The sequence below is a fragment of the Cheilinus undulatus genome, linkage group 2 (genome assembly GCF_018320785.1).
Source record: "Cheilinus undulatus linkage group 2, ASM1832078v1, whole genome shotgun sequence".
Classification (NCBI taxonomy): Eukaryota; Metazoa; Chordata; class Actinopteri; order Labriformes; family Labridae; genus Cheilinus; species Cheilinus undulatus.
The window spans coordinates 27,673,452-27,695,512 of NC_054866.1; the positions used below are offsets into that span (position 1 = coordinate 27,673,452).

Here is a 22,061-nt window from a genome sequence, read left to right on the forward strand (position 1 = left end):
GGCATCTCTCATGGGTTTTAACATTTCCCTCACAAGAGTTGTCCTTTTATCTGTTTCAAAAGTTCTCTGCAGATCTCTTTCCCACGCAGCTTTTAGGTCTTTGTTAGAATCACTAAGACCTTCTAGTAAGTATTTATAAATTTGGGATGCCAGGTGTGGTAATTCGCAGAGTACTTTAAATTTGGAATACACAGGAGTCGGGATAGGTAGCCCAGTATCTGGTGGAGTTGCTTTAGTAAGACAGTCCCTTAACTGTAGGTACCTCCAGAAGTCCTTACTGTTAAGATTATGTTTCTTTGAGATTCTCAAATGTTCTAAAAGTATTATTATGATACAGATTTCCTATATTTTCAATACCCTTTGAATGCCACTCTTTCCAAAAGAACATTTTCCTTCCTATCTTTAGTTTTGGATTGTTCCAGACTGGGGCTGACTCTATAAGGAAGGAGGATATACCCTCTCTATTGTGCATAGAATGCCAGATGTCTTGCATGTATGTGCAAGCATTGGATTCTGTGTTACAATTTTAGGACACTGAGTTAAATAATCAATTGCCTTCAAAGGAGCCATCAAATCATCCTCCATATCTACCCATGTGGGACTAATCCCCCTGCTGGAGAGTAGAGATGTTATGTGGGTTCCTGTAAAGCCTCCTGGTAAAGTCTCATATTAGGTAGTCTCAGTCCTCCACAGACTTTTCCTGCCTGATGTCTTTTGAGTCTCATCCTAGCCTTTTTCCTGCCCAGATGAAATGGCTGATCATTGTATCTAAAATTTTAAAAGTGGTGTCTGAAACAGAAAGTTTAGGTGCTATTGCCATTTTAATTACCTGAACTCTTCCCCATAATGAAATTTTTAGTTTGTCCCATCCCTTTATTAGGAGTTGTATCTTATTCAAGGCTGGGTCAAAGTTATCAGAGATAATATTTTCCAGCCCCGAATTTAAAAAGTATACCCAAATGCTTAAGGTTTTTGGTGACCCACTGGAAGTTCCAGTTTCGAAAAGAGATGTGAAGCAAGACTTGGATAAGGGCGTCACCTCACACTTGGTGCAGTTTATCTTATATCCTGATATGCCTGAGAATAAGTCCACTAAGTGCAATAGAGGTGAGACAGATCCATGTGGGTCTGAAATCAGGACCAAAATGTCATCTGCAAAAACGGATATTTTGTGTTCTTGCTCCCTCCATTTCAATACCCTTTATTGCATTATTTAGTCTTATAGCCTCTGCAAGAGGTTCCAGAGCGATAATGAAAAGGAGTGGTAAAAGTGGGCCGCCTTGTTTTGTTCCACGTCCTCCCGGGGAAGCGTTTGATCTTAAACCATTAGTTGTTACAATAGATTTGGGTTGTTTGAGGGTGATTTGAATAATATTTTGAAGTAAGATTCCAAATCCAAATTCTTTGAGAGAGATATTTAAGTAGTCCCAGCAAACCCGGTCCAACACTTTATCTGAATCTAATACACGGTGTGCCTGCTTAAGAAAAAAGTGTAATTACAAGTAGTAGGGTTTAACAGTCTCCATGCATCCTGTAATCCAATATCTTCACACAATGCTTGAATAAAAACTTGTGTCTTAGATGGCCTAGACATGTGGTTCCCTGATCTATCCAGCAACCCATCCAGCACTTCACTGAAATCCCCGCCCAGGATGACAAGAAAATCACCTAGGTCCAAAATAATTCTCTTAAGTTGGAGAACGAAGTCGGGGTCCTCCACATTTGGTGCACATAATTATTTTCAGTCCTGATATGTTAACCACAAGTATGAGTACACGCCCTTCATTTTCTTTATATTCCTGTTGGACCTCTACATTTAGCTTTTTTGAGAATAAAATAGATACTCTGTGTCTTTCTTGGCTAAATTTGCTGTGATAAGATTTATCAATCCATCTATCATGTATTCTACTTGTATCCTTCCCCAAGAGGTGTGTTTCCTGAAGCATCAGTACATCTGCATTCTCATGTTTCAGATAGCCTATTACCTTACGCCTTTTGACATATGAGCCTTGGCCATTAACATTCCATGAGGAAATCTTAATAACACTTGTGTCTGTCATTAATCTGTGAAAAAAAATTGTCATGTATTTCCAGATCAGGTCAGATTCAGACCCCTTTAGTCCTATCCAGTGCCACCAACAAAACACAGAACATGACTGGCTTTCATTCCCGTTACAAACTAGAACAATCCCACAACGAAGAAACCCTCTGTCTATTCCCCTTCCCATCCCCCAACCAAAATGCCTGTCCATATGGCGTGTACCAAAGTTTTCTTAGTGTTGCCACAACAGCATAATATAAAAGGATCTTAATCACCGTATTTAAAGTAAAAAATAAGTACATGGAAAATACCAACCTTACTCTTAGCCTATTAATGATAGTACCAGAAATAAAACATGTTTGCTTTTTAGAGATACATCAGTCTCTATTAGAAAAGCAAGGAAGATGAAACAAAGTTAAGTTTAATCAAAAGAAACCTTCGGGTCCATAAGCGATTTGAATCAGGCTAAGTTTAACATAACTGTCCTTGAGTTTATAAAATACAAAATTAAATTAAGGTCCTGCATGTACAGGTGCATCTCAAAAAATTAGAATATCATGAAAAAGTTTAATATTTTTTGTCACTCTTTCTGAAAGTGAAACCCATATATTATAAAGACTTGTTACACATAGAGTGAAATATTGCAAGCCTTTGTTTCTTGAAATGTTGATGATTGTGACTTACAGATAAGAAAACTCAAAATTCAATGTCTCAAAAAATTAGAATTTTACATAAGATCAATGAAAAAAGGATGTTTTAAACAGAAATGTCAGGCTTCTGAAAAGTATGTTGATTTCTATGCCTTCAATACTTGGTTGGGCCTCCTTTTGCATGAATTACTGCATCAGTGTGGCGTAGCAAGGAGGCGATCAGCCTGTGGCACTGCTCAGGTGTAACTGAAGCCCAGGTTGCTTTGATAACTGCCTTCAGGTAGTCTGCATTGTTGGGTCTGGTGTCTCTCATCTTCCTCTCTACAATACCCCATAGATTCTCTATGGGGTTCAGGTCAGGCCAGTTTGCTGGCAAGTCAAGCACAGTAACACCATGGTCATTGAACCAGCTTTTGGTACATTTGGCAGTGTGGGCAGGTGCCAAGGCCTGCTGGAAAATGAAATCAGCATCTCCATAAAGCTTGTCAGGAAGCATGAAGTGCTCTAAAATGTCCTGGTAGATGGCTGCGTTGACTGTGGACTTCAAAAAACACAGTGGCGACACCAGCAGATGCCATGGCAGCCCAAATCATCACTCACTGTGGAAACTTCACACTTGACTTCAAGCAACATGGATTCTGTGCCTCTTCACTCCTCCTCCAGACTCTGGGACCTAGAAGAGTCTGTTGTCCCCCATAGTGGGGGAAAACAGCTTTGCTGAAAGTTTGGCTGCTAGCTTGAATGCTATTAGCTCTCAGCTGCAGGGACAGTAACTGGTTAATTCTTTAGGCCTTGAAGGTTTTTTGCTCGTGTGTTTCTGGATTGGTTCATGTTATCAATTTAAACCATTTGGCGATAATATAATGTAACAAAGGCTGTTACACGGCTCCAGCTCTTCAGCACAACTCCTCGCCACATCACCATCAGAAGTCGAATCAATGTACTTTTGAGAGTAAGTACAACACAAGCAAGGATCTTAACAGGAGAGTAATGGTAGTGCCATCAACATCGTCATCTTTAGTATCAAACTATTAAGTGTGGAGTTGTTCTCAAAGAACTGGGTCTTGCAAAGCAGATGGATACGCCCGTTTCCTTGTTTTTCACCATCTTGCAAAGCTCCCATCTGAACCGTTTGGGCCCGGTAGAAAGTGACAGGACCAATCAGTGACGAGGGGCAGTACTTTCAGGCGCAGCAGAGTCGTGAGGTAAACAAGCAGAAGCAAGAGCTGGTGCAGTTATGGAGGAAGAGATTAACGTGGATGCTGCTAAAGTGCCAGTTTTATCAGAACTTGACAACTTTTCTTCATTAGAATAAGAACAAAGAACAGCAGTGAGTTGTTTTCTTTTCAAAAATGACAAAAGTCGAGTACTTACATGTCTTTAGTCGCCATGTTTTGCATTATTGCTCAGTAGCTGTGCACGCGCAGCTCTATAGCAGCGACACCATGTGTTTTGTTGCTCTGATTGGCCCATAGAGATGTGACAGACACAACGTTCACCCAATCACACTACAAGTTTTTTTCAAAGCCACTGCCGTTTCTCAAACCTTTCCTGTTGAAGCTTTCCGAGACGGATGTGTGAAACACATCCATCTGCCATGTCAGGTTAGCTACAAAGGCATTTTGGGGTAATTTAACATTTAAGAAGTATTAAAATACAGTTATGTTTATATTTATGCCACATGCTAGTTGGTTAGGGAGTTCTGCTACTTGGAAACACCCAGTGTATTTCACTTCCATACTTAAAAATGCCGGCTGGCCTAGTGTAATTCCAAGGATTGGCATTCATTAAAGTGCATACTAGGAATTTTTAACATACCACATTCTCAGTGTGATGCCACATTTAGTATGAATAGTGTGAAGTACTGGTTTAGACACAGCCTGTATCTTGGTCTTGATAGAAGCTGCTGAAAGTTTTGGGTGGACCCAGGAACTTTTGGGGGCAAAATTTAGGCCTGCTGTTCTTTCTTTATTATTCTTATTATTTATATTATTTTTATTTTCAATTCTGTAAAGCCTTTTTTTTTCTTCTAAAATAACAATTTAGTAGATCATTTTCATAGTTATGTCTTAAGTAAAACTGTCTATTTATTTATTTATTTATTCATTTATTCATTTTACCTGGATGGGGTATTCTGTCTCCTTTGTCTGTAGAGTCTACACCATGGTTGAGTCGATTGTTAAATGGCCTGCCACAGCTGATAGAAAGCAAACAAAGACACATTTAACACATTTAAGTGAAACATGTTAGTCCGTTCTGGTAATTTTTTCTTATCTTATAATTGAACTGGCCCCTGCCTTCTCACCTGTGACTGATAAACTTTCACAAATTTTAAAAAGATAGGTCTTCATACACTTTTCAGCCTCATTTTAATTTTTAAATATACATTTAAATATACATGTTCTTATAACATAACGGGAAAATGAATTTAGCATCAAGTGTTTTACCTGCCACAGAGTGATGGAGGCCGCCAATGAGGTGTTGTGGAGCTTGGGGCACTCTGACTGTGGGTTAAGGCTCTGTGGTGGCTCTTAGGGGCCACAGGGCCAGGGGCCCGCTCTGTCAGGGGCCCAGCAGGCTCAGGCAGCTGCACTAAACATGACTTTGAGGTGGGGCTGGAGACTGGAGTGCCCTGGACAGGTGGAGATGGGCAGGGAGAGCTCAGAGGTGACACGTTGGTGGGAGGGAAACCTGAAAAAGAAAAAATAACACTGAATCTAACGTTTGTAACATACTTTACTTCATATTTGAAGTCAGGACTGACACTCATACCTGGTCTTCCCAGTGGTTTGCTGTAGATGTGGTTGGAGGTGACAGAGGCAGCATAGGAGGCAGACATAGAGCGACCCTTTGAGATTGTCATCATCATCGAGTTGTTCCATGTTTCACTGATTTAATATAAAAAAAAGAAAACACATAAATGCATTTCCTCCACTCTGATGTTTCTTTCTGTATAATTTATGTATTTTTCTTGATGGCAGTGTTACCTCTCTGTGGTGTGTTTGATGCTGGCTGAGCGGTCTCTGCGTACAGGCCCGGGCTCGATGGTAGGCAGCCCTGTAGCTGAGGTGGTCGTGGTCCAAGTTGATGATATTCTCCTAAGCAATCCTGGGGGGAGACTCCGCCTCAGACGCTGTAACGCAGATACAAAAACGAATGTTGGCACACTCACTGAGGCTTCACAGGGGTGGATGAGGCAAGGAAGAAACCACCAGAGTTCATGTGCATGGGATCCTCAGATTTAACAAGGTTTTATTTTTTAAAAATCAGAATTACTGCAACTCTTCGACCAAGGCCGCCCATAAGGGGGGATAAGGGGGAGAGCTTTCAGGATCCCAGCCAATTGGGGGGCCCATTGAGGTCAGCAAAATCCTGATCCATAAAACAATGTTAAGCTGTGATAACCATTCTTTTTTACCCGAACAACAACAAATCTTAACAAAGCAGCAAATAATTGATTTATTTATGTCACAGTATAGGCTTCAAAGTTAAAAACCTTATGTAAACATGTAAATCCCCCATTTTTAAAAACTGAATAAAAAGGGGTTAAAAGTTGCAAACATTGCTTAACAGAAGAAAAAAAATGGGTGGAAAGTCATAAAAATGGCTTAAAAATGGTAAAACAGGCAAATAAAGTGGTGAAGAGGGGTTACAAGCAGCAATGAGTGTAATAAAGAGTGTCATTCACTTCAAATTGGCAATATTGCGTACAAAAGGAGATAGTATTGGCAAAAATAGGGTAATGGAGGCGAAATGGGCAGAAAAGTGAAATAGGATTAAAAGGAGCAAAATGGGTTATAAGAGTAACAAATTGGTTTAAATTGGCAAAACACAAAAGAAAAGAAAAAAGGGTAAACAGAGGCAAAAAAAAAGTAAAAGTGGCAAAAATGATTTAAAGTTACATTGAAAAATTTCAGAATATCAGAATATTTTTCCAGTGATTTAATTCAAAAAGTGAAACGTCCAAATATTATAGATTAATCACTAAAAAATTAAATATATTTCATTACATTGCTTTGTTTTAATGTTGATGATTTTGGCTTACAGCTCACAAAAATCATAAATTCACTATCTCAAAATATTGAAATATCAAAACAAAGTCCAACAAAGGATGTATAAAATAGAATTGTTGACCTTCTGGGAAATTATACTTATTAATGCAATCAGTGCTTGGTTGGAGCTCCTTTTGTACAAATTACTGCATTTGTGTGACACGGCATGGACCCAGTCGGTCTGTGGGACTACTGAATAGCTCCATCAAGCTCCTCAGCAGCTGGAAGCATGAAGTGCTTTAAAATCTCTTAGATGGACTTAATAAAGCCCAGTTGACATGGCACCCCAAACCATCACTGACTGTGGAAACTGAAAACACTGGACTTTAAGCACCTTGGATTCTGATTCCTGGTGAGACGTTGATAACAGGTGTTCAGGAGTTGCTTGAGACTAAGAACACAACACTTACAGTATCACCCATTTCCTGGACGCAATAGCAGTCACCTTCTGTGGCTTAGCCTCCTTGTGGGGGTGACAATGACATTTGCCAAGTCAGCAGTCTTTCTCATGATTGTAGTTGTGTGAACCAGAGTGAGTGAATGAAGGAAGAAGGAAACTTTTCAATAATATTCTAATAATTTGAGATAGTGGATTTTTGATTTTCACAAGCTGGAAGCCATAATCATCAGAATTAAAACAAAAAAAGCTTAGAATATTTCACTCTGTATGAAATTAATCTAGAATTCATGGAAGTTAATTTTTTTGAAAAAAAAAATCATAGGCAAAAAATTTCTCATTTTTTGAGATGAAGCTCTAAAAAATTCTAAAGCGTAAATGTAAAATTTCAAATCCAAACATGTACAAGCTCTAATTAAATATTTTAGTATATACAGGCCATATTTATATACAGCACTGTTGTAAGGAGCGAAAGACTGTCTGGAGAGATAAAACTCCAATTAGTATTTAAAATGTGATGTTTCAGTCTAAAGTACATGTTCTAACTACAAGGGGAAGTTTTCTTGCAAAAAGAGTTCTTCCAGACAGTATTTGCTCTCTTAGAGCATATGGAGGACTTGAGTGGTAAGTAGAAAGAAGTCATGCTTTTGTTTACCCCTGTAGTGACAATCTTTCTAGAGATGTAAATTTTGTTGTTCGGCCTTGAGCTACACTCAGTTATTTGTCGGATTGTATTTATGTAAAGTTGATGTATTTTTCTAAAAGGGCATTTCTCTGTCATACAAACACACACATTGAGGGCATCAGTGTATAAATTTTCCCACAGTTCTGAGAAAAACCATCCACCCATTTTTGCCTGTTTCATTCTTTGGTATATAATGACACAGACACAGAATTAAAGTCATTGAAAACACACAAATACACCAGTAGCGGTTAACATGCCTGCAGCAGTGAAGTAAAACCAATAAAAGGCCTCTAATGGGGTGTTAAACTGTAACACAGAAGTAGGAATAAATGTGGGAAAGGGGAGTAAAAGGGAAATGCAGTTTAGTGGTCATTTATTGCTTTTCTTAGACTTTATTATTGCAAATTGATGATGTAGTTTTCTTGAATAAACATCTGAGCTTATAACTTATAAAATACTGGAGCAGATGATGTCTGCTCATGCATAAAAAATAGCAGTAATATCAACTATTCTGACACTTTTACTAAGAGATGTACCACAGCCATCTATATGTCCAATACTCTTTACAAAGCCACTGTAGCAAGGCAACAAAAAGTAGCTACATCACAAATTTTAACTCTTTTCCACATGCAGACAAATGAATCCCCATTGAGTCAAATTGCAGCAGCATCTGTTTGAGTTGCACTACATCAGTAGAGCATGTGAGTGCACTCAGGCAGCGTTAAAGCTGCTTGTCACTCTCCTGGTAGGCTGTCCTTGCATTGCATCACACGCTTTATTTAGTTTCCTTGCCACCTAAAGTGCCCGCAAACATTTTGAAGCGCTGGCCTTGTAAAACATTAAAAAGCTCTCTGGAAGATTGTGCGTCATTGTTTGCAACATTAGAGCTTGATGTTGTGCCAGCAATGAGGGGGCAAAGAAAGGGGATGTATGCAGAGGGAGGCACACCTGGGTATACTGGCATTTAATGCAGCTTTCATTAACCTTAACTCATGTACTGCTGGATCTCTTCAATTTGAGTTCATTTATTTAAATCTATCTTTATTTTCTGTCTGTATCTAACTGATTAACTTAAATAATTAATAGGATAGCTACAGATTTGATAATCAGAGCATTTTTGTGTAAAGAGGGATTCTGCTGCATATGTGAGGGTTCCCCAAGGGAGCTTTGTAAATGGTAAATTTTCCTGTTGGAGATGAAGACTGCTGTTTGAAAAGGTCAGATCACAACACATTGAGCTTAGTCTGGTAATTCTATGAGAGGTGCAATGTAACTTGTGCTTAAATACAAGTCATCGAGTGACTAAATCAAATGTTAAAATCATAGACATCACATCTGTCAGTTTAAAGTCATGTTTTTGAACACAAGCTTATCTGCACAATTGTCACTTTTAAATGTCCCTTTTGACATTTTCATACTTCAATTTTTTGGTAATTTTTTCTATAATTTTTTAAAGCAAAAATTTCTATGATACTTATTGGTCCTTTATCTGTTAAAGTGTTCCTTTGCTGTTCAGGAGAGATTCCCCATGGATTTCATTATATCTTGATATAGTGATGACAAAGTTAATCTAAATATTGGTTTCATAAGTTGAAAAGAGTTATTAAAAGTTCTTGTGTCTTATTTAAAAATGAAGATGAAAGTTTGGGTTTCTCAGATGTAGATGTAGGGAAGTCTTTCCCAAACTTCAGTCTGCTGCTGCCCAGTTTGATACTTCAGAATCTTCTTGGGCCCACCATAACCCTTGTAAACTTAATATGAGACTTACATATTTACCTTTTATCATTCATACATTTGTTTTATTAACAGGGAATGAATGAATGCTTTGCTTTCAGATAAATTAGCATTGCTCAGAAAGTGTTTGCAGTTTCACAGAATACAATGAATAAACCTATGCCATTTGTTTTGTTCTTATCAGGCATCTGCAAAGCCAATTAAATCATCTTTTCTAATATGATATCTGTGAACACACTCTATGGCCCAGCAAACTCTTCCCAAGAAAAATTAATGTCTGAAAAGACAGTGATAAATTCTTAAAATCAGAAAGCAAGTGGCACAGTGGAAAGTCTAACAGATGGTCACCAGTTAATCCAACACCAGTTAAGCCGTGACACCAGTTGTATGCATCAGACCAGGCTGAACTGCTTTAGACATTAATTTTGCTTTATTACCGTACGTACCTTACATATTTTTGCCCATTAAGGTTCCAGATACAGATAATGTAGAATGTGCCATAGGGTCTGCATTATGTCAATACTAGGTTTCCACCAAGCGGTCTGGTCCGTTTCGGTACGGCACAGCACACTTTTTTTTGCGTTTCCATATAGCAAAAGTTGAAAAGGGTCCCAGAAAAACGATCCATATAGTCAAACTTTTTTGGCACCCTTCTGTAGGAGTACCAATCTTTTCAATCCGTCCTGCACTGCACTGCATTCTAGGCATACAGCGGTTTGCCCCTACAACAGTAAATGCTCTTGCCAATTGATGCATTTCTAGAGCAATTTCCTTTTTTTTTTTTTTACATCGATCAACAGGCTGAACAAACTGTATCTCATCTCGATTCATGCACAATCTCTACTATTTTACACTCAGTCTTCTTACTCATTCTGGGACACAGAAGTCATCAATTAATATAATTCACTGGTGGTTTAAAATGCCTCTTTAAGTTCTTTGTTTTTTAATGTAAATGATGTTTAGTCAGTACTATGTTCAGTAAAAGAACATAGTGCACTCAGACACATTACCTTTGGGATAGCCAGTCTGTCGGTTTTGTCTGGACCTTCCTCCGAGTCAGAGCAAGTGTGTGTGTCTGCGGGGAGGCGGGGCCGGTGGAGCGGCTGCAGGCTGATCTGGGTGCTGAGGAGGTTGCTAACGGCCTTCAGAGATGTGCAGGTGTTCGGGGGCAGAGAGGGGTCGGCCAGCAGGTCTGAGATCAAACCGTGCGCCTCCCCCATCACCGCAATGTCCACAATCACACTGGTGCCTGAGGACTGGAGAAGAGAAAGAGTGAATATCAAAAATGAGACCATTGTTTGATAACGATGGGATGAACACACGTCAATATACACTGATGTATGCAGCTTTTGTGTTTCTGTGCTAGGAGAAGGAGATGAAAGTGTATGGGCACTGTGTGTACGCCTGTCTTTACTTAATTAACATTTTTCTGTCACAGAGCAGAAAAAAACAGCAAAAAACACACTGTCTGATCTTGTACTGCATAGTCAATAGTTTGGTTAAATAATGTGAAACTTCAACATTTTGACTGATTACAAGCTTAGCAGAAATGCTGCTACATTCTACCATTGACCATTTCATGTTGTAAAAGTTAGAAAGTATGAAAAGTCGTTACCAATCCCCTGTTTATGTGTGAAATTCAACTAAAAACATGTTGAACATATAGCCATACTTCAAGTTAAAACAACATAACAAATGAAATACACTAAAGTTAGAATGAAGCTCATATTAACATTTAACCACTAACCTACCTTACAAATGTTATTTTAGATAATGTTGATCAACATAAAAGGAATTCTGTCCATTTCCCATTTGCAGTAAAAGTTAGCAAGATAACCATTGTCGGCTAGCAAGAGTTGATGTAAGCTAGCCAGTAATGGTTTTAGCCTAGAATACTAGCATTAGCTGTTTTCCAAGATGCTAATCTGTTAGGACAACATGAAACTTAGGTATTTTCCAAATTGCATACCTTTGTTACACGTTAAACATTTTGACTGCATAAGTGTGCAAAGTGCATTCACACTGAGAAGTATACTAAAAAGCAGTATACAAGTGGCACACACAAAACCGTTAAAATAATTGAGGGTGGAATGATGGGACACTTCACTCCTCCAATGAACGCCATGTTAATGACGTAGTGGATATTGTTAGCATACTAGCTAACGTTAGCATTTGTGACCTATAATGTGATATTAGCAATGGCAGCAGATTTTAATCATGAAAGGCATTTAAGGCAAAACAGGTTCACTTTCTTTAAGTGAGTAATGTTAACATGAAACACAAGTGACAGTAATCTATTATTAAGTAAAAATAGTTGTCAAATTTCAACGGTAGCGATTAGAGATTAACTAACCCACTGTGATCAAGTGCTGTAGTTCATTTAGATGCAGTGTAATATATTATACTAACAGAAGTATGTGATTTGAGCCACACTGGAAGACTAGAATACAGTATACTACTGGTGCAGACAAAAATAATTTCATTTAGAACTAGGGTTGCCACCTTTTGAGCATAAAAATAAAGGACACCCCACAATCACAGGTCGGAGGAACGGGGTGACTGTACCATGACTACTATTACCACTCTTTGAGTTTTGTTGTGGACGCCATTGTTTACTTTTTGGAGTTTTTTTAATAGGGCTGAATGATTTGAGAAAATAATCTAATTGCAATTTTTTTCATCCAATATTGTGATTCCAATTTAGCATGCAATTATTCTTCAGGTTCCTCATCTTATAAGCTATTCTATATCATAACACACAAAGCTATTTCCCCAGAAATTTATACTGAACAACCCAAAATCTACAAATAAATGTTCCAAATTTCTAAGAAATAATAAAGATTTATAAAAGTGCCCCCTTCCCAAAATAAATCAAATCAACATCCTAAAAATTTACAAATAAATTCCTCAAAATAAATAAGAATTCTAAAAAAAAAAAAAAAAAATCTAAGTAAACTCCACCCAAAAAAATCAAATCAACTTCTTAAAAATTTACAAAGACATTTCCCAAGTTTTCATGAAATGACCCAAAGTTTCAAACCTTATTCTCCCTGAAATTTGAACCAAATTCTCCAAAATTTACAAATAAGTGTTAAAAATTTCCCTAAAATACCTACAATTTTCTAAACAAATTTCCAAAGAAATTCAAATTAAAATTCCTAAAAATTTCAAATATTTCTCAAAACATTTTCCACAAAAATATCTACAAATTTCTTGGCTAATTTTCCCCCAAAATTCAAATGGATCCAACAAAAATGTCTTATTGCAAATATGTTGTCCTATATTGCAAATCTGATATAATTTGTAATAAAGGGAGTGATGAATTTATGTATCAACAAATCAGTGGCAAAGTAGTATGTGAGGGATGAAAATACAGAACAAATCCTGTATTGACTCAAAACAAGACGCTGCATTTAACTGTCAAATACAGGACGTACTGTATTTTAAAGGAACGGTGGAGACTTCTCACCCTCAGTGAACATGCTGGCTAAAGTTAGTAGGCTATCTGCAAGCTAGCAAATATGCTGTTTAAATCAGGCATAAAGCATTTAAGACAAAAATGTTAATTTTCTTTAGGTGAAAAATGTTCAAATGAAATACAAGTTAAAGGAATTTAACAGTGGGTGAAAACCTTCTAATTTGGGTGATAATCACATAATGTCTGTTTCAAATTCACTACCTTGTCAAGATTAGTGGGCTACTACTACTGCACTTAAGTGTAGCCTACTGCAGTAAAGCATACAATCAAAAGTATGCAATTTGGACACAGACTTATCTTTTATTCCCTTCTAGTTGTCTGATTTCTGATATTTTGATAGCCTACTTTTCTATAGGCCAACACATGTTTTAAAAGAATACTATTGCTATCAGTTTTAAAGATACAGTCAAAAAGTACTGCTGTGTGCAGAGATTTCAAGCACATTTCAGCTGCAACAACAAAAGGAGAGGGTATGTGAAGTCAAATGTTCACAAATATGGAGGTATCTCATTTGTTGCCTCCCATAAAGATATATCAAGTTGACATCAGTAGAAAACGGCCATAATATTTAAAGGGTAAAAAGTACTAACAGTAGCCTACTACAGTTTTATAAAATATCACTAAAAGACATCCTAGAATCTCCTTTTAAAAAGTAGCACAACCATTACACCCTTGCCATTCTACCCTACCTAATTTAAGCTTCCATCGATCAATGTATTGACTTTTAAGCCCAAAGGCTCATCATGTCAAATGTGTATCAAGTGTGCTTCAATAATGGATTCCCCAGATAATGTCAACATGTGCTAATCAGCTCCTCTTTAGCTTTTAATCAATGTCCTCACAGAACATACACACCAATCATATATTTGTGTACAAATATCACAGTGCATACAAGGAAAAAAGGTAAGCTTGAAATAAAATACAGTAAAAAATAAATAAATAAATGAAATGGTGGCACACACTGACTGAAAAGTTTATGAAAAATTAATTTGGTGATAAAAAGTTCTTAGGTCTTTTCTTTTCAGGAGTTTTTCAGGAATTTTTACAGTCACAAGTCACTTTCTTGTTACCTTAAATTAATGTATTTATAGCTGCAAATAATATGCGTTTCTTGACGAAGTGGCCCTGAATGAACTGCATTTTGTATCTTTGTCTAATATTAAAATTTGCTTGATGATCTGAGACATTTTAATGTGACAAATATGCAAAAAATAGGAAATTGGGAAGAGGGAAAGGTTTTTAAGAGCTAGTTTATACAGAGTCAAAAACCTCCTCTGGTGCTGGATCCATATTATATTTTAACCAAAGCACAGCACAGACATTATATCATAGTGGACTGTGGTAAAAGGTGGACAAGGGATATGAAATGTCACGTTAAATTAGTATGAGAGCGAGACAGTAACACAGGGAAACATTGTCCAAAAACAGCAGCTGAATTATATAGTCTTATTTACAAAAATAAACCACTTAATTAACGATGAAGTGAAGTATTTCTTGACATCTTTAGAAGGAAAATGATACAGAATAAAAGTAATCCAAACTGGTAGTGTTTGAAAAGTATATGGAGCAATGGAAAGCTTTCTGAGTCTTTGAATCCTGACATCCCAAACTGGTCTGTTTCCAAACAGTATTCCCATCTTTCCTCCCTGCATCCATCTCCCCCTCACTGCACTGACACATGAAGTGAATGAACTCATGTGATCATGCCATCCATGAGCCTCCACTCTCCCATCTGCCAGCCCCCCCCCCCGGCTACTGTGTGAGGAAAACTGGCAGCAAATTCTGCTTTTGCCACGCTACTTGAAACAGTGCCCGGACTTTTTCACTTTGGCTGTGATTTTGTGGAGCGCTTTTCATATCTTGACCCTATGAGTTGGCTTATTTCCCTCTTTTTTCTTATTTTGCTTCCACTTTTTCTTTTGACTGTCTTTAGAAGAGCTACAAAAGAGTGGTGGGGGAACATGGGAAGCATCAAAAGCAGAACATGATCTCTGACTTGAACAAAGTCTCAGATAATGCTCAGGATTTGTTTCCGTAGACAGATTGTATCAGCTCTTCAAACATGTCAGAGATCAGCTGATGTGATGAGTAAACGCATCAAGCACATAGGGAGATAGTTTCCTGGAAGAGCTTGTGTTTGTGAGAGTGCATGTGTGAGTGTGCATGTGTCACCTCAACCTGAACAAAACCCATTAGACCACTCCAGAGCTTTATGACATCCTGCTATTGTGACATTCAGCCATTACCTGGCAGTAATGGACTCTGGTCAGCTAATGTCAGGGAGATAAAGGGGGCTGTAATATGTGTGTGAGTTTGTGTGTGATGCAGCTGTTTTTAAAGCATGTTTCCCCGTCAGAATTTTTTACCCCAGCATTTGTAACGCCATTCTGTGTAGAAGCATGAAAACTGATGGAGCACTACAGAGCACTGTTTTGGTGAGACACAGCAGAGAGGGAAGGCAAGGGAGAAGGTTATTGAGCCCTCCCAGCATAAAGGCCCAGAGGAGACAGCAGGGGGAGCGGTGGTCAATGAGTAAATCAACAATGAATGCATGCACGCACTCACACAAATCCCAACATACATGTTCCAGAATTGCCCCTTAGGATCAATCTGTCAGGCTTTCAGGGTTTACAGAGCAATCTGTGCACAGATAGATAGGTCATAATCAACCTCCATATCCAGTGTAGTAAAACACAAGACAATATGAAGTGATGTGCAGGATAAAACAGAGAGAGACATGTATCAGTCAAGCTTCTAAGCAAGGAGTTATTGATTTGAATCAGTTGTGAAAGCATCATCAATGCTCAAAGGCAAATCAATATGTAATCAGAATAAAGCTGCATATGTACATGGATGTGTGGTCACGCATTAAAGTGCTTCATATATTACAATACTGACATAATACTAGGCAAATCATGTTACAGCAACATGAAAACAGCTGTGTTGATGCTTAAGTCCACATCTTTCCTATAGACACGCTTTCATGTCATCCAGTAATTTGCATTCCTTTTGTTTCGTTTTGTGTTCTGTTTGATCATATGATTTACGATGTGATTTGATTTTCTCCATTTTAGGGCTGTCAAGATTAACCACTATTAATTAAGTTCTAAAATTAGGGCGCTATTTTTTTTTTTTTTTATAAAGTCTAGTGGCAGGCTTCATCATCCCTTCCAGGACACTTTGGTTAAGGTATGTCAGCATCTCCTTGCAGCTACAGTGATGTTGAATAAGTCCATTACTACTCCCTAATGTCTCATTTCACTTAAAAAAAATTAACAATCCATAACAAGTTCCTTTTTCTGTGGCTAAATTTATGAATAATCTTTGATCTGCCTATAGAAGCAGGTCTGTCTCCAAACAGGAAGTCAATTAACCTTGGTTTAAGATGGTAGAAAACACCAAAATGACACCAAAGTGGTTTGAAATGTAAAATAGTGGAATTTTGAAATGTGATATAAAGGTTTCTCTGTTTTTATGTCTTTTGGAAGAAAATTGTGTTTTGAAAGTGCTAGATAAGTTAAGTTTTACTAAATTTTGAAATACAGTTTGGTTTAGAGGTAGCTGTTCTTTGACTCTCCATAAAATCGTCCTCATTTGGAGCTTTGCGCAGATTCTGTTTGTTTTAGAAGCTTCAAATTCTTAAAATTAATAATAAATTATCACTTCTTAGGTGATTCAGATCACATTTTACCCCTTTCAGCACACTTTGGTTAAGCTACTGCAATGCCACAAGTCACATTGATGTAAAACAAATACAAATCTATTGTTGGTTTTTAACTTTTTAACTGACAGCAAAGGGCTGGTTTTAGCTAATGGAATCATGTCAGATGTCCTGGTTTCAAGAACAGTCCCCCCTCCAGGGTTATGTTCTGTCAACTCTTCTTTTATTTTGTACACAGAAAGCTGCGGGTCTTGTAAAGACGGTAGGATGTAGACTGGGCAATTAATCGAAATCTAGATTAAACTGCAATATGGCTTGCTGCAACATTCAAATGGCAAAGTGTGGCATATTCTAACCTAAAATATGTATTTGCAATATAACCCAAAACAATTGCAATTATATATTTTTTTCAAAATTGTTCAGCTGTAGTTTAATCTACCTAATATTCTTTTGGCTATAATATAGAATAATTTATTGCTTTTGTTTGTTGAAAAATACATAATGAGGAATAATGAGGAACCAAAAATAATTACATATGATATCGCAATGTTGTGGGAGAAAAAATATAATTGCTATTTTTCCAAATAGTGTGGTCCTGGTGCCTGGTTGAATTCTCTGATGATACAGCACTCATAGCACTTCCTCAAGGTTTGGAGTCAGATCATGATAGTGCCCTTCCTGCTTTTATTGATTGGTGTGCAGAAAACGTCCTTGACCTTAACATGCCAAAAACAAAGGAGCTTAATTTTGATTTTAGGAAAAACTGTGAGAAACCTAAAGCCAGCTCTATTCATGGTAAGGATGTTAAGATTTTTGATGCATAGAAGTACTTAGTAACAGTATTCAATTCCCAATTATGGGAATGATTTGAACTCTAAGTGTGTCATTAAGGGAGGTCAACAAATTATCCACTTACAGAGGAAGTTTAAGTCCTTTAAAGTTTGTGACAAAATGTTGGGGCTGCACGGCGGTGCAGGGGTTAACTCCGTTGCCTCACAGTAAGAATGTCCCTTGTTTGCCTCCTGGTCAGGGCCTTTCAGTGAAGTTTGCATGTTCTCCCCGTGCATGCATGGGTTCTCTCCGGGTACTCCGGCTTCCTCCCACCACCAAAAACATGCGCATGAGGTGAATTGGTGACTCTAAAAATTGGCCGTAGGTATGAATATGAGTGTGCCTGATTGTCTGTCTCTACATGTCAGCCCTGCGATTGACTGGCGACCAGTCCAGGACGTACCCCGACTCTTGCCCAATGACAGCTGGGATAGGCTCCAGCCCCCCTGCGACCCTGACCAGGATAAGCCGAATAGAAAATGGATGGATGGGCAAAATGTTGGGTATTTTCTAGCAAGCCTTCACTGAAAGTCACACAGTCATATTTTCTTTTATCTGCTGGTTTGATGGCTTGTCTGTCAAAGACAAGAACAGTGTTTACACTATTGTTAAAATCTGCTCCAAAATAATTGGAGTCAAGCAGGTAATCCAAAAACACTACAGTAAAAATTTCCCAACATGGCCACCTCCCATCCTCTGAGGTTACTTTAATGCCATCAGGCCACTGCTTTAGAGCGCCTTATTGGAAAAAAAACCATTATACTAAGTCTTTCATACTTTCTGCAATCAGGTTGTTGAACCTTGATAGTAGTCTAATGGTCTAAACAACATGTTTTATTTTGTTTTCCTTGTTTGGCATTTAACCACATAGGGGATTGAACTGTGTTCTTATGCTGGTGGCTCTTTCATAAATTCTACGAATGTAGACTTAACAGTGTAGCTGCAATGCAATTCAAATAGTGTATCTTATTTAGTCTTTTTGTCTGCTGCTGCTCTTAAATGTGCATTTAATATTTGCCTGACCCTGGGTGTGTCATCCTTAGAGGGGCCACAAGAGGGGGTCATCGTGCCAATGAGCATCTCTGTCAATTCAGTGACTATTGTCTCTGACATTTCGTATCTGCTGTTGTCTGTATATGATTGTATGGACTGGGTAAAATGCAAAAAACAAATTGCCCTTTAGGAAAAACAAAGTTGTCTGAATCTGAAAAACTGTGCCTTAATGTCTAAACTCACTAAAACAAAATAACAGCTAAGTGGATTGGTTTAAAGCCATCTGCATCGCATGATTTCAAACCTTGTTGCTTTTTATTGTTCCTTCATGTCAGATTGAAGATTTATTGTCATTTTCAACCCATAAAAATCATTTTTCCTTGGTTAAGTTCATGTGATTATATTCAATCCATCTGATGTTTCTTTTATTGTAGCCTAATTTAAAATTAAAACAGGTATGTATACAAACACAGAAACTCTCAGCTTCAGTATACGACAACAAAAAAATCCAAAATAAGGCAAATAGAGTCCTAAATGCAAGATAGTGTGAGTTAAAAGTGGAAAATGCAAAATTAAAAAAAAAAAATTCATTGCAATTAACTATGGAAGTTCTGAGATTAATATGCATCAAAACAATTCTGATTAACTGACGACCTTAGTTATAAGATACTGAGTCAAGCCAGACACACTAGTATCACTCAGTAGTAGGGCCTGCATTGACATTTTGCAGGCTGTTGAGTTTTTACTTTGCTTCAGGTGTTTTTCAGTCTTGTCTTCAGAAAATTAACTTGGTCTTAAAAGTTGATAGCTTCTCCTCTCCTAGACTCATACATGATTTCATCAATGACTAGTCAGAGTGGACTCCGCTTTTATCACATGACGGTCAACTTTAAAAACTCTCAAGTCATACAACCCCTACTCAGCAGCCAAGGCCAAGATCAACAGTATCTCTTTTATCTGGGCTATTTCACCCTTGGCTCTTGGGACATCAGCAGTATGACCAGGGGCACAGACTCCACCTTGAATATGTATACTTCTTTTTCAACAGATTACTTTCCCATGCCCCTGGTAATAAGCAAGGACAACATTCATTCATGATTTCAGTTGTTCTTTACCCACTAACACTTCTACCCCCTTCAGCCAGACATAGCTCTGAATTGTCTATTAAAGACATAAAAGTGAAACTGCATCACCATAAAACATCAAAGCTGGTCAGGCAGAAATGCACTGTAAGGGTGGGAATAGCAAGGTGACACTAAGATGTAATACAATGTGAAGCTATACAGATTATGTGACATGACACAACAATAAGATACAACATGTTAGTGTAAAATATAATAAGCGTGACAACTTGATAAGACACAATGTGATTCAGTGCTAAATGACGGCAAAGAACAGGACAGGACAGGATACACGTGATGGAAACATCACATTATAGTGATTCTGTGATAACTGATATATATTGCAAACAGGCCTGGCTCTAGCCATTTCGGCACCTACACTTAGCACTTCATCATCACTTGGTAGAAAGTTAAGAAAGTTTACTCATTAATAAGGTAAGATAAGATAAGATATATTATTGAATATTAGCATAGAAACTTTTTCCATATGATGTACTGAAATGTAGAAAAGGTTTCAGTAGAGACCTTACATTATGATTTGATATAACTACAACATGCGAACATATGAGGATGACATTGGGTCTATTGGGGCACAACCTAGACCTCAGTGGGTGGTACTCTGGGCACTTAATATACAGTCAAATTAAGCACTGGAAATTTGAAATATGTACCTCAAACTTGCTTTGGAGTTTGCATCACTGCCTGATACCCTGCTGAGTTCTTCTTTGGCTGGTTAATTTTCCTTCACATCACCCACATTAATGTCCTAAACTCCACCAAGAGGAGTTATGAATTGGTGAGATGAATCGGCAGAGACACCTGTTGAATGTTGAATGAACTTTTCTGATTGTCTGACTACTAGAAACGCTTTTGCATCTTAGATCACACCTAACCATTCATGCCAATACACTCCACGCTCACACACTAATGGCAAAGGCTGCTATGTGTAGAGACCATCAATATTAACTGAAATAATATACTTTATTATAGGCTCAGTAATGAATTGATTGGAAGTAACCACATATGTTGATAATTAGAGAAAGACTGCCTTGCAGGTAGATTTAATAATGATAGTAACAAAACAATCAGAGAGGACATGCTTCTGAATGGCATCAAAACTTTTTATTAGCTTTTGAAACAGAAGAGGTGGAGACCAACGGCAGAATGTCCACCTACTAGTCAAACTAGGATGATGTTGATCTGTAGAATGATTTAAAAAAAAAATATATATAGAAAATAAAGAGCTAAGAGAATTTTTTAAATGTGTTCCAATCAAAGTAATGAAGATATTTTAGCCAGTTGTGTGATGGCATCAGAGTATGATTAATCATACATTTTTTCATTACATTTTTCAACCCTGTGATCAATTAATGAAAATTAACCAAAAACTTTGATAGCACTAGCTTTAATTTGCCCCATACCCATCTATAGACATTCACATGCCACTGATTCAGAAAATGGGAGCAGATTGGGCTTAAATGTCCAGAGTTTTTCCATGCTTAAGTTGAGGCAGAGGTGTTCCCATTCTGATTGTGTGCACTCTGAAATTTCTAGGGGAAAATTTTGTACATTTTAAAGTAAAAAGACTTGCACTTTGAGAGCAAAATTAAGAGTATAGCTCTAAGAAAAAAGTAACCGTTTAACCATTTTGTGCTCTCTTAGTACTTAGGCCTGGGACACACCCATTCCAATTTGATTGGCCAATTCTTCTGTTCTTTCCAACTGATTCCTGGTCTGAACTCCTGATATAGATTTGGATGATACCACTTTTTTTTCTTAAAAAACTGTTATTAACATCAAAAAGCTTTTTAACCCTTTCTTTAATGGATGTTGAATGTATAATAAAACACTGTCAACTTTTCATTAAAATAAATATATGAATGAACTAGAACAGCAATCAGAGAGCGCAGACCTCCGCCATCTGCCCTATCTGCCAATAGTGAAGAATCCTTTAAAAACATTCCTGGATCCAGATGGTGATCCAAATCACTCCCAAAATCTAATTCGCTGATTACTCCCTCCCCGGTGGGGTGGAAACACGGTGAAGCAAAGCATTGGCTTTGCTAATTGTGGAAGTCATGGCAGAGGGTAAATATTCCTCTATGCCTCCCAGCATTGTGAGTATTCTCGCTACAATTTGCTGTCTTTCTCTCTGTTGCACTCTGACTCATCTCCTTGACCGGGCGTGCGTCTTTCAAACTCTATAACCTCCAAAACTTTGGATAAGTTACTCGTGTCCGCCATCTCCTGGTGTCAAGTGGTAACAGCGCAGACCACCACCATTAGCCCTGTCTCCCAATAGTACAGAATCCTTTAAAAAAATCCTGGATCCAGACAGTGATCCAGATTAGTCCCAAAATCTATTCAGTTCTTCCTTATGCCATTTCTGACATTTCCTGAAGATTTCATGAAAATCCG

At 37.7% G+C, this 22,061-nt stretch overlaps 1 protein-coding gene across 1 annotated transcript in view; it reads right to left on the minus strand.

Annotated features, from left to right (window-relative positions):
- LOC121516136 (cGMP-inhibited 3',5'-cyclic phosphodiesterase A-like) overlaps positions 1-22,061 on the minus strand; it is an 89,392-nt gene that overhangs the window by 16,247 nt on the left and 51,084 nt on the right. Inside the window, exons 3-7 of the mRNA XM_041797240.1 lie at positions 10,570-10,815; positions 5,679-5,824; positions 5,464-5,579; positions 5,139-5,382; positions 4,812-4,888 (exon numbers count right to left, since the gene is read on the minus strand). Of these exons, the coding sequence (XP_041653174.1) occupies positions 4,812-4,888; positions 5,139-5,382; positions 5,464-5,579; positions 5,679-5,824; positions 10,570-10,815 (829 nt within the window). The remainder of the gene's footprint in view (positions 1-4,811; positions 4,889-5,138; positions 5,383-5,463; positions 5,580-5,678; positions 5,825-10,569; positions 10,816-22,061) is intronic.